Source organism: Leucoraja erinacea, chromosome 1 (genome assembly GCF_028641065.1).
Source record: "Leucoraja erinacea ecotype New England chromosome 1, Leri_hhj_1, whole genome shotgun sequence".
In the NCBI taxonomy this organism is placed as follows: domain Eukaryota; kingdom Metazoa; phylum Chordata; class Chondrichthyes; order Rajiformes; family Rajidae; genus Leucoraja; species Leucoraja erinaceus.
The window spans coordinates 124,766,851-124,780,903 of record NC_073377.1 but is presented as its reverse complement, the minus strand read 5'-3'; the positions used below and the strand labels follow the sequence as shown (position 1 = coordinate 124,780,903).

At 40.9% G+C, this 14,053-nt stretch overlaps 1 protein-coding gene across 4 annotated transcripts in view; it reads left to right on the top strand.

Moving 5' to 3' along the window:
• The window catches only part of LOC129701642 (uncharacterized), a 45,424-nt gene that overhangs the window by 18,599 nt on the left and 12,772 nt on the right, over positions 1-14,053 (top strand). For all 4 annotated transcript variants that reach the window (XM_055642980.1, XM_055642991.1, XM_055642971.1 and 1 more), the window contains exons 8-10: positions 1,122-1,230; positions 7,744-7,920; positions 12,902-12,993. In XM_055642980.1, the coding sequence (XP_055498955.1) occupies positions 1,122-1,230; positions 7,744-7,920; positions 12,902-12,993 (378 nt within the window). The remainder of the gene's footprint in view (positions 1-1,121; positions 1,231-7,743; positions 7,921-12,901; positions 12,994-14,053) is intronic.

The window sequence follows — 14,053 nt, the reverse complement described above, 5'->3', positions numbered from 1 at the left end:
TAAAAACCTAGATGGGCAAAATGTGGAAAAGGTCAAGGGGCGCATCATTCTCAAAAGTGCACATTCAAAGTCACTTCAAACCTTCAGTCAGGACTGAGTTTTCAGTACTACATAAATGTGTGTTTGGATTATGCAGTCATGACTCAAACATATAGCCTAGTGATCCTGAGCTACTCAGCCAAACACTATCCCAAAGTGAGACACAAATCGCTGGAGTAACTCCATCATCTCTGCAGAACATAGATAGATACCTTTTTGAGTCGGGACTTCAGACCCAAAACATAACCTATCCATGTACTCCAGAGAAGCTGCCTGACCCACTGAGTTATTCCAGCACTTTGTGTATTTTTACATCAACCAGCATCTGCAGTTATTTCTGTCTACATTATCTCCAAGGTGCTCCTCCATCTAGAGATAAAACCATCAACTGGTGCAATTGTTTCCGCCTCTCTACAAATACAAGAGGCCTCCTTTGGTTGGGTATTCTTGAGTTATAACCAGTAGTCATTATTCTCAAAACCATGGCAGGTCTTTCAGGAATGAAGTTAGGAAATACTTCTGCATGTAGAAGATTAAATAACAGTTACTACCATATCGGTTTTCTGAAATTGATTGGACTTTTGTTGCCCCTGGATATTTGCTAAAGCTGGAGCAGCTGTGAGGTTAGCCCACAGTTCGGCCATTGAAGAATGAAACAGACTCGGGGGACAAATTGCTTATTCAGTGTTCCTATATTCCAGTATGCTCCTTGTAATCCAGTAAATTGTGGAGGTTGGTGGAAGTTATTATTTTAAAAAATATTGCTTCTCATTGGTTTGCACATTCACTCTTTCATATTGCATATGTGAAATGTCATATAATATTTTACCCACTTGCACGAATCATTGCAAAGTGTTTAGACGAATGTTTCATGTTCTTTAAACAGATGCTAATTGATTGGCCCGGTGTGACTTTGTTTTAAATGCAGATAATATCAATGAAAATGACTCAACAATTTGGTTCAATTTGTATTTTGGATCTATAGTTCTGCTTTTAAGATGAAAGTAATTTATCAAGAAATAATGTGCATCAGCAATACGTTTTGTTGGTTGATTCAGTAACTGGATGTGTTTGTTATGCAGGATGAGGGAAACAATGATCTGTACTGCAAAACATGTAATCAGTATTTTAGTTCACTACATAACAAAAAGGAACATCTTTTTGGAAGACAGCATCTTCAGAATTTAACAGGTAAAGATTTATACATTTCAGGCTACATGATGTATCCAGTTTCAATTAACATTACTAATCTCTCTAATAAAGCATCAATGGCAAAGCGTAGGATGTTCGAATAAAGTTACTTTTATTGGTGTATTGCAAAAATGATTCTAAAATGTACATGGCACTGTGTGGATTTGGAAGTTGAGAGATAAAAAGTATATGGAAATGGAGTTTGTAAATGATGGGTCAAGGGCCGGCAACCTTGTCGTGCATAGGGTCCAGGACGCATGTCTGAGCGGATGGCGCGCCACATCTATCACGTGTACACGTGGATCTCGTCCCGGATGGCAGGCATCAAATCACGTGTTCACAGAAGGTAGACAAAAATGCTGGAGAAACTCAGCGGGTGAGGTAGCCTCTTGCAATCCTTGCATGTCTCACCCGCTTAGTTTCTCCAGCATTTTTGTCTACCTTCGATTTTTCCAGCATCTGCAGTTCTTTTTTAAATGTGTTCACAGAAGGTGCGCGGCCCTACCGGCGGCTTTGGGCAGGATGCGGTACAGCCAGAGCTCGGCGCTTGGCGGGCCGGATGATTATGGGGAAAATAATCCACCTGCGGGCTGGATGGTTTCGGGTTACGGACCGCATTTAGCCCAGGGGCCTGTAGGTTGCTGACCCCTGTGATAGGTAAACCAATAAATCTTTGCGTTTGGAGGATCTGGGTAGCCATGGAGCTGATGTACAAATATTGACATACAAGTAGAGAAATTGGTTAGCACAGCAACACAATATACGTGTGTAGTTTAAACAGGTTGCACTACCAAAATATGGAACTTTTGTTGCATTTGTACAGAGGTTCTGCAAAAACACACCTGGAGTCCTGTATCTGTACCTGAGGAATAAAAGTGTTAACTTGCCTAAGAGAGGAGTGCAGTGTCACTTCATTTCATTGATTCTTGCGATAAGAGAGCTCTCCCAAGAGGAGAGATTAATTACGCCACGTTCATGCTCAAATTTCAGAAGAATGAGTGCTGAAATGTCTTGACATGATAGATGCTCGAGGCTGTTTACTCTGGCAGGATCGTCTGGAACCAGGACGGGTAGGATAAGTTCTTGGTCATTTAGAATTGAGTTGAGAAAATGTTCATAGTTTGTTGTCTGTGTGGAGTTTGTATGTTTTCCCTGGATGTTATAGCTGTATATAGATATATAGATTATAGATATATACATACACATACACACATATTTTGCATTGTTTATTATGGTGTTTACACAGCGCTATGTTTACATATCTGTTGTGCTGCTGCAAGTAAAAATGGCATTGTTCTGTTTTGGGACATATGACAATCAAACACTCTTGACTTTTTTGAATCCCAAAGATATGCTTGCAAATTGATTAGCTAGTGTGATTTATCCCTAGTATATATGGGTGGCTGGAGAAATAAGAGCACTTGATGGGCATGAGAAAGAGAATTGTTACAGGGAGATGAGTGGAGGAATGGGACTGATGAGAGTGCTCTGACAGCTGGCAAGGACTGAAACGGTCAAAATACATATTATAAAGAAATATGTGAAATGCAAGAATTCACTGGCTATAGAGCAATGGAAACTCACTTGTATATATTGCATTTAAAGGGTAGATAGAAGATTAGTCTTTATTATATCACCTTACCATATTGAAAAATGTCATGAGAAACTGTTTATATTCTGTTTTCTATATTCTCTGTTTTCAACTACCCACAGAAACATTGGAAGTCCTCAAACATTTTTTGTCACGGCAAAACGTGTAAGATCTTGTATGTTGGAAGTAAGCCATGCTACTTTTGTAAAAGGCCAGTCATTTTTATATTTTCTGTTGGCTCCAATGTAGGAGTACTGGACTGGAACTTGTGCAGTTGGCAGTCGACCACAGTGAACTGCTGGCATTTATTCTTGCCAATGTTAGGAAATTTAGGATTCCAAACAGGGATTTGCTGAATTCCTGGTATTTATGCAGAGGGCCCCATCTGCTGAACCGCTGCTGAGTTAATGGTATGTCCCACTTTCAAAACATAATTCACGACTTTTTTTCTCGTGGACATTTTTCATCAGGTTAGAAAAAAACGCCCTAACCTACGATGCCACGAGTACCTACGACTAGCATCATGGCCTGCTACGACCTACCTACGACCTCGTGACGACCATGCTGCGAGTATGAGTCAAGGGCAACCACGACAGAGGTCGTGAATTAGGTAGTGAAAATGGGACAGATCCTTTAGACATGGAACTGAGAGCCCAATTTATATAAATGGAGAAGTAACGTAATTGTTTAAATCAATTGTTTACTTTTATCTCTTTAGGTGATTGACCTTTTATTTTTTAATCTTTAAAATGCTTCAAATGATTCATTAATTAAAAAAAAAAACATAGTTTCTGAATATCACCAGAGGTTGTAAATTTGATCAAAGAGAAAAAGGGAGCACAAGCAAGATCTGAGAGGCCTTTGGGAAATATAACGAATGGAGAAAATAACTCAAGCGGACAAATAGAAGGGCCCCAAATCCCAAAGCTCTTTATACCTATATGAAAAGCAAGAATGTAACCAGGGAGAAAGCAGGACCACTCAAGGATCAAGAAAGAAATTAGTACTTTGAGTCTGGGTATGTAGGAACTAAATAAGACTTTGCATCTATTTTCACCAAGGAGAAGGACATGGAAGACAATGAATTGTGTGGAGAATACTAACATGCAAGGGCAGTTTGAGATTAAGGGGAGGTGTTAGAGCTTTTGAAAAGCATCAAGGTGGATAAATCCCCGGGACCTGATGAGATTTATCCCAGGAGTGCGACGAGAGGAGATCGCGGGAACCTTGATGAGGATGTATGTGACTTCACTAGCCACAGGCGAGGTACTGGAGGACTGGAGAGTAGCTAAAGTTGTTTCTGTGTTTAAGAAAGGAGAGAGAATCCAGGGAATTATAGGCCGGTGAGCCTCATGTCAGTGGTAGGGAAGCTATTGGAAAGGATATTTTGGGGTAGGATTTACTCTCATTTGGTGGAGAATGGGTTAATTAGGGGCAATCAACATGGCTTTGTACACAAGATACACACAAAATGCTGGAGTAACTCGGCCCGACGGGCAGCATCTTTGGAGAGAAGGAATGGGTGATGTTTCGGATCGAGACCCTTCAGACCTGGCTTTGTACATGACAGGTTGTGTACAAGGGATATGGGGAGAAGGCAGGAACGGGTTATTGATAGGGGATGATCAGCCATGATCACAATGAATGGCGGTGCTGGCTCGAAGGGCCAAATGGCCTCCTCCTGCACCTATTTTCTATGTTTCTATGTCTTGACTCATTAACATGTTTGCTTTTTGAGGTTGACAAAGGAGATCAGTGAGGGGAGGGCAGTGGGTGTTGTCTACGTATTTTAGAAAGGCATTTGTCAAAGGGCCCAATGGAAAGCTGATCCTGATGATTCAGATGCATGGGATTAACAGTGAGTAGATAGTATAGATTTGGAATTGCCTTACAGACAGGGGATTGTGGTGGAAGGACAATACTCAGACTAGAGGTCTGTGACCACAGTTCAGCAGTGATCTGTGCTGGGACCTCGGATGTTTATGATGTATATAAATGACTTGGATCTAAGCGTAGATAGGTTGGTTAGTAAGTTTGCAGATGACACCAAGATCGCTGGGGTCATAGACTGTGAGGAGGGCTGTCAAGTTATACAGCGGGACATCGATCTGCTACAGAAATGGGTGGAGAAATGGCAGATGGAGTTTAATCTGAGCAATTGCAAGCTGTTGCCCTTTGGGAGGTCAAATGTGAGGGGGAAATGTATATAATTAATGGCATGACCCTCAACAGCATTGATGTATCGCACTTTCAGGGAGTTATGGAATAGGACCCAAATATCCCTCCAAGTAGATACAGTGGCAAAAAAGGCAAATGTCATGCCTGTCTTCATAGGTCGCGGCATTGGGTATAAATCAGGACGTCAACTTTATAGGACTTTAGTTAGACCTCATTTAGAGTATTGCATGCAGTTCTGGTCACCGCATTACACCTAGGATGTGGAGGCTTTGGAAAGGGCACTGAACAAATTTATCAGAATAATGCCTGGATTAGGGGATATTAGCAACAGGTAGAAGTTGGATGGATTTTTGGCTCTGGAACACCAGAGGCCAAGATAGAAATATATAAAATTATGACAGGCATGAGTAGACAGTCAGAACCTTTTTCCCAGGATGCAAAATTCAAATACTAGAGGGCAGAGCTTTCATGGTAAGTGGGGCAAAGTTCAAAGGAGACGTACAACCTTGCTCTGAGGCTGAATCCGCGCTGCAAGGATTGGTGGTTTCAGTCCCTTACGATGGTGGCATTTAAGAGTTTTTTGGATAGGTATATGGATATGTTGAGAATGAACGGAAATGGATTCTACGTAGTTAGAAAAGAGATGGTTTTGGCATCATGTTCGGCATGGGCATTGTGGGCTGAAGGGACTGTTCCTGTGCTGTTCTGTGTTCTACCAGGGAAAGCTGGAGGCATGGTCTTCTCAGCTGTCAGTCTTTTTTTCCCAGTTATTTAGTACGCTGGGCCTTGCCCCAGAGCAACCACTGCTAGTCGCCATGCATTGCCAAAACTTGGGCACTTAAATGATGATGTATGCAAATGATGTAGACTGTAATATTTATTCAGAGGGTGGCAGCCAGGCAAGCACATGCACCTGTCTCAACATATCCTGACACCAGCATTATTTGATCAGGCTGAATGAACAACTTGTACATGATTCTCAACTTAGAATTCTCGCTGTGTCTTTTGGTTCTTGGTTTACATTGAAAGACAGCTTGTGACCCCTGTTTACGTACCATTGTTAGTTCTTTGTTCATTCATAATCACCAGCTTTGTGCTCACACATGTTGTAGTATTACTCAAGCTTACACAGTGTCATTATTAATTTTAGTTTATTTTCTGCAAATTTCTCAGGCATCTCCTTCAAAATTTGAATCATGAGATATTTACTACTTCCTAATTCATATGCCTCGTGACATGTTCGTTTCTTGTTTATACATCAGATGTTTCCAGTATTGGTTTAAATCATGGGTTGGCAACCTTTTCTGCCAAGGGGCCAGGACATATGTCTGTGGCCACATCTATCATGTGTACACATGGATCCCGCCCCGGATGGCAGGCATCAAATCATGTGTTCACATAGATCCTGCGCCTTCGAGGACGCACTGAGCTCAAATATCATACTCACTCGTCCCTGGCCCACTGACAACCCCGATCCCGACAGTGAAGCCCAGACACAGAAGGTGCGCAGCCATACCGGGGGCTTTGCGCAGGATGCCGTACAGCCAAATCACCTTCCAGGTACCGGAGATGACGGAAGTCTGCGGGCCGGATGATTAAGGAAAAAAAAATACGTCTGCGGCCGGATGATTTCGGGTTACGGGCCGGATTCGGCCCGGGGGCCATAGGTTGCCGACCCCTTGTTTAAATTTTCATCTCGGCCTCCATTTTTCATTGCTCATCATCAGTGTGACCTTTACACTTTGTTCAAGTTCCTTCTATAAATATTAGCAACTGTATCTAATTAGTGTTTGGCCCACTTGACAAGCAAAGTTTAAATGTATTTCAAAATGAGGTACATTTTCATAGGCTGGACTGAATTCCTAAGCTAAAGCTCTGCTTGTTATGTTTGCACTTGCCATTCGATCTGGGGTCTACTCCTGAGCCATCCACCTCACCGTTGAGTGGCTGCTTCACTTACTCCAGCAACAGAGGTCAGAGATTTATATTGGATTCCCGGCACTAAAATGCACTACCTGAGAAAAGTTTTTTTTTTTTTTTCAAATTATGGGTCAGCTTTTCCTATTAAGAAGTGTAAATGGTTTGATGAATGAATACAAACATATTTAGCTCATTGTGGCAATCCCTCGGTAAAGCTAGGATCCCCATAGCACTTTTCAAATTCTCTTCAACACCATGCACACACCTCATAGACATAAAGCCCAGGCTACTGCAGATAAAATCCTCCAGAGCATCTCTTTTGGATTCTGGTCAGGTTTCAAATTGTGTGTCAGGATACAAATATAGAATGTTTGCGAAATGTTTAAGATGTTAATACTGCATTAGCAAAGCTTCAAATTATTTTAGTTGTCATCACAAACAAACAAATTTATCAAAAAGTTTGTGCACCTTCTGTGAACACGTTTAAGAAAGAACTGTAGCTGCTGGAAAAATCGAAGGTAGACAAAAATGCTGGAGAAACTCAGTGGGTGAGACATGCAAGGATTGCATGAAGCTGCCTCACCTGCTGAGTTTCTTCAGCATTTTTGTCTACCTTCTGTGAACACGTGATTTGATGCCTGCCATCCGGACGGGATGGGGGTGGGATCCATGTGTACATGTGATAGATGTGGCCCGCCATCTGCTCACAGACATGCTTCCCGGCCCCTATGCAGAAAAAGGTTGCCGACTCCTGCATTACATCAATCCCTTCCTTCTCAAACTGCATTCTCAGATGTAACAACTGTGACTCTAAATTTAAACAGGAGACTTTGAGAAGGAGGCAGCTGAGCTCTCGAAGCAGCAGCAACAGGGTTACGAAGATTCAGTTGATGATGCTGATATGGCAGAATCCTCCCATTTTTGTGGCCGGATCTCAAGGCATAACTATACATCACTTAATCTAAGTTTCTTGGAAGAATTTATTTTCAAGCAGGTAAAATGTAAGTAAATGTAATTATTATTTTTGTGTTATTTCAACATTTATAGGGAAGGTATAACTGACTTTTACTAAATGCTGTAATTTAGCCAACTAAGGACAGGTAGGTGGTGGTGCTTGTATTTTGTAGGGATTTAGCATAATGTTCACAATCTATGCAGAGAAGTTCCTTCCTGAAATCTATTCCTGGTCTTGAATGCAATCTTATAAGTACACCAGCTACCTATAGTTTCATACATATGGCATCATTGTGTGATGAATTGCTAATTTTGATGTGGAAGTTTGCATCCTTGGTTCAAGTGCTTTAGACATTTAGGGATGGACAGCCTTATTCTTCATTTGATCTGGTAAATACTTGATTTGGGAGTACAAAATGACACGTGATGCTCTGTTATCAGACTTCTGAGCTGCTTCTGTAAACTAGGATACTATCCATTTCAACTCTACCCCATTGTGGGGATTGGAGTTTCTCTACAGAACTGATTCGCTACAATGATGAGGACTATATTCTGCACTCTGTATCTTCCCCTTCGTTCTACCTGGTGTACTTCTGTTTGACTTGGTTGTATTTATGTATGGTATATCAGATCTGTTTGGATAGCATGCAAACAAAGCTTTTCACTGTATCTTGGTACATATGACAATAATAATCCTAAACCTAACATATTGCTATTCTGTGCTCTTGTATTTTTTTTGTGGTTGGTGCTGTGGGGTCTGGCCATTTTACCTCAATCTCACAGAGGTCAAGCATTAACTCATAAGACACATCCCTCTGGACTGTCATCACCACCAATCATCAGGCCATTGTCTCCCAAGCATTCACAAATGTAATTTCCTTGTAAGATAATCTCTCCAAATCGTCCAGCCTAGTTTTGACCCACCCCTGCACGCCCTGTCCTACCTTTCATGCTAGATTCACAAACAGGGCTATGTGGACAGACCCATGGTTTTTATCCTGGTCCTGAACACCAAATTTATTTCTTCATCTCTTAACTGCATCCTTCTGCCCCTGGTCGTCCCTTCCTAACATACACCCATGACACCTTTGATGTCCTCTGCTGCTTTGACAATTCCCTTGTTCCAATTGCTTCATCCTTATTATGAATTAAAAATCCTTCTGTACCTGTATCCTCACTAAGAGGGTTGAGATCTCACCACTTCTTCCTTGAACAGATGTCTTACCAGTACCCCTCCCAACCCATTAATTTGCTTGTCTGAACTTGTTCTCACGTTGAACAGCTGCTTCAATCTCAGACCTATTCTTTATCAAATGTGAACCTATGGAAATTGGACATAGCCAAGATATAGCTACCTCTTTGTAGGATATGTGCAACAGTCTTGTTTCAATCCGACTCTGGCTGGCACCCTTTCTCAACTGTTTGACCAGTATAATTATGTCTGCATTAGTGCAGCTTATTGCAGCAGTGGGGAAGTCAAATTTTATTACTTTTGCTGTCAGTTTCCATATTGTTCTCACTTTCACAAGGTCCATCTCTGATTATTTCCTTCTCTCTTCAGGTCAGGAGATAGGCAAGCCATTAAATCCATTTAACTTCGACTTTCACGACCATCTTGACTGTATTTCTTCCCTTCCCATTAAATAAGGATTTAATTCCATTCTGCCAGTTAGATTGATTGAAAGATGCAGCATGGAAACAGGCCCTACGGCCACCAAAGTCCATGCCAACTATTAATCATCTGTTCACACTAGTTCTATACTATCCCAGTTACATATCCACTCCTTATACACAAGGGGTATTTTTTACACGTTGCACCACTGTGCTTTCATATCTGTCATATATGCTCGGATATTAAATCTTTACACTCAGTCTGAAATTAAGAATTAAAAGATAATTTTCCATGCTCTTTAAAGAAACTATTCAATGAGTATCTCTTCTTCACGCTATCTTCATATCAGTTTCTCTGTGAAAATTATAATTAATTTTATTTCACTCATCCTTTCAGGCAGCAAACTAGATAGCTAATTGTTGCATTAAAGAAGTAGCTTCGCAATATTTATGTTATCAATACCGTCAATTTTTAATAGCTCTATAATATGTCCTTGTAACATCTGTTTTGTGGAGAACATCCACCTCTGATCTTTTCCCATTACATAATTTTCTCAATTCTGATACCAATCTGCAAAATTTTCACTCCAGATCTTATCTAAAATAAGCTGTCCTGCAGTAAAGATCAACCAGTGACTTGCAAAGGTTTACTGAGTTTTGTAGAGACAAATGCTGATGCTGATGCTGATTTACAAAAAAGACAAGGTGCTGGAGTGCTTCAGGTGCTCAAATGCTTCAGACTGTCTGAAGAAAGGTTCCAATCCAAAATATCACAGATGCATGTTCTCCAGAAATGCTGCCTGACCCGCTGAGTTATTCCAGCACCTTGTGTCTTTTCTTAAGTTTTGTATGTTTTGCCTTTTTATACATCTAAGGATTATCAACTTGCCTGAAAACTTTGATGCTTTGAATTATGTAGCTTGATGCTTGTCGGTCTTGCAGCCCTATCTTGAAAATTGTAGCACTATTGTCGTCTCATCCTTCCTTCCAACTGCATGATATCATTGCCAGATCCCATCCACTTCATTAGTCAATCCATTTCTTCCCACAGTTAGCTTCAAACCATTTAGGACAATGTCAAAGACTAGAGGGCATAGCTTTTGGAAGAGAGAGATAAAGTTTAAGGAGATGTGCAGAGCAAGTTTTTTTGTTAGACGGCTAGCAAGAGAGTATTGGGCGCCTGGTACACACTGCCAGGGTGATGAAGGCAGATATGATAGTGGCTTTTAGATGGTCACTTGGATTTGCAGGGAATGGAGGAGTGTAGACCACATGCAGGCTGAGGAGATTAGTTTAATTTTATATCATGCTCAACATGGACATGTTGGACTGAAGGGTGTGTTCCAGTGCTGCACTGTTCTATGGTCTATTCGTTTATTTATAATCATTGGGTCATTTGAAAATTTATGAAAGTATCTTGGAGATTTTTGAAAATATGTTGCCTGAATCCGAGTTCAGATAACCATTGAAGGAGAGCCAAATCCTGAGGGGCACTTTTACACTATACTCCAGTCTAAAAAAAACAAAGGTTCACCCAAATGGTTGGCTTACCACCTTAGTTCTGGATCCATGCTGCCACAGTTCCTTTAATACTTTGCAATTGATATATAACAGTTCATCAAAGGGGCAGCACTGTGGCACAGAGGGAGAGCTGCTGCCTCACAGCACCAGAGACCCAAGTTCGATCCTGACTAGGGGTGCTGTCTGAGCGGAGCTTATGCGTTCTTCCTGTGACTACATGGGTTTTCTACGGGTGCTCTGTTTTCCAAAGACGTGCAGGTTTGTAAGTTAAGTGGCTTCTGCAAACATTGCCCTTTGGATGCCAAATTAACAACCAAGCCAAGGTCTGGAGTTCTTCAGGTGCTCAAATGCTTCAGACTGTCTGAAGAAGGTTCCAATCCAAAAATTCACAGATGCATGTTCTCCAGAAATGCTGCTAGACCCCTGAGTTATTCCAGCACCTTGGTTCTTTTCTTAAGTTTTGTATGTTTTGCCTTTTTATACATCTAAGGATTATCAACTTGCCTGAAAACTTTGATGCTTTGAATTATGTAGCTTGATGCTTGTCGGTCTTGCAGCCCTATCTTGAAAATTGTAGCACTATTGTCGTCTCATCCTTCCTTCCAACTGCATGATATCATTGCCAGATCCCATCCACTTCATTAGTCAATCCATTTCTTCCCACAGTTAGCTTCAAACCATTTAGGACAGTGTCAAAGACTAGAGGGCATAGCTTTTGGAAGAGAGAGATAAAGTTTAAGGAGATGTGCAGAGCAAGTTTTTTTGTTAGACGGCTAGCAAGAGAGTATTGGGCGCCTGGTACACACTGCCAGGGTGATGAAGGCAGATATGATAGTGGCTTTTAGATGGTCACTTGGATTTGCAGGGAATGGAGGAGTGTAGACCACATGCAGGCTGAGGAGATTAGTTTAATTTTATATCATGCTCAACATGGACATAGTGGACTGAAGGGCGTGTTCCAGTGCTGCACTGTTCTATGGTGTATTTGTTTATTTATAATCATTGGGTCATTTGAAAATTTATGAAAGTATCTTGGAGATTTTTGAAAATATGTTGCCTGAATCCAAGTTCAGATAACCATTGAAGGAGAGCCAAATCCTGAGGGGCACTTTTACACTATACTCCAGTCTAAAAAAAACAAAGGTTCACCCAAATGGTTGGCTTACCACCTTAGTTCTGGATCCACACTGCCACAGTTCCTTTAATACTTTGCAATTGATATATAACAGTTCATCAAAGGGGCAGCACTGTGGCACAGAGGGAGAGCTGCTGCCTCACAGCACCAGAGACCCAAGTTCGATCCTGACTAGGGGTGCTGTCTGAGCGGCGCTTATGCGTTCTTCCTGTGACTACATGGGTTTTCTACGGGTGCTCTGTTTTCCAAAGACGTGCAGGTTTGTAGGTTAAGTGGCTTCTGCAAACATTGCCCTTTGGATGTGAAAGTGGCATTGCATAGAACTAGTGTGCAGGTGTTGATAGTCAATATGGACTTGGTGGGCCGAAGGGTCTGTTTCCACATTGTATCTCTAAGTTAAAACATTTTTAAAGACTTCAGATATAATTGCAGAATCTTCTTCAAATTCTTCATGCTTACAGAGAGGGTTGCTAATTGTAAAAATTCAAATTGTTGCCATACATGTTGCAGACAGAATCATCTCCTTTCCATCCTGAAATTCAATGAAGTATCACATTTTATTGAAAAACTGAGCTGTGTGTTAGATCCAACCTACTTTTAATAAATTAGTATTGGCCTTAATTGACATCTCTGCACAAACACAAACTTTGTAAACATATACTGTACGTCGTCATTTCTAAGATTTTTAATTAGTAGCAAATGTGTAGTCCACGCATGATTTGACATTTATTGATTTAAACAATGTTTCCTTTGATTTGCAGTAAGAGAGTTTGAACTTGGTGAACTTGAAAATTCTTTGGAGCACGTACAAGATAAGCATAAAAAAATTAATAAACAGTTGGACGGATTGAAGGTAATTTATATTGTCTCTTTAATGTTCAGTCTTTCCTTTTATGCAATTGTCCTGAAGGGCTTATTCAGAGGATTTTGCAAATTTCGTTTTTTTTCTAAAAGAACAGTTGTGCAGCATATGCCAAGTCAATGGCATTAAATATAACCATGAATTTACAATGATTTGGTGAGAAAGCTGCAAAACTAACACCTATTTATAAGCTGACTTTGGAAGCAACCATTCATAGTGTCAAATAGATTTATAAATCATGGAAACAAGTCCTTCGGCTCAATTTGTGCATGCCGACCAAATTGCCCAACTGAACTGGTCCCACTTGCCTGTGCCTGGGCCATGTCCCTCCAAGCCTGTGCTGTACCTGTCCAAGTGTCTTTTAAATGTTGCAATTGTACCCCACCACTTCCACTGGAGGCTTGTTTCATTCACTCACCACTTTCTGGGTAAAAAAAAAAAGTTGCTCACATTTAAATTTTTCCCCTCTCACCTAATACCTATGTCCTCCAGTTTTATGCTCCCCTACCCTGGGGACAAGATAGTAGCTATTTATCTCTTATGTGACCTCATGATTTTACAAACCTCCATAAGTAGGTCTCCAAAATAGTCCTTGTCTATCCAGCCTCTCCTTATAACATAAACCCTCTTGACCAGGCAACATTGTCATCAATATTTGTTGCATCCTTCCCAGTTTAATGACATTCCTCTTGTCACAGGGTGATCAGACCTATACATAGTACTGCAAATATGGACTGATCAACGGCTGTAACTTGACATCCCAACTACTGTACTCAATACCATAACCAATGAAGGCAAACGCGCCAAATGCCTACTTCACCATTAGGTACGCTTTAGTTCATTTCTCTACTTCAAATCCACATTTCTGACAATCTGCCTTCATGTCACAAGGGTATTCATCTCAACCTTAAACATACCCAGAATCTGAACATCTGCAGTTTTTGTTGATAAAAAAGTTTCAAAGATTCCCACTGTCCAAATACAGAACATTCTCCTCATCTCAAACCAAACTGGTCAACCTCTTATCCATTAGATAGTCTGAAGAAGGGTC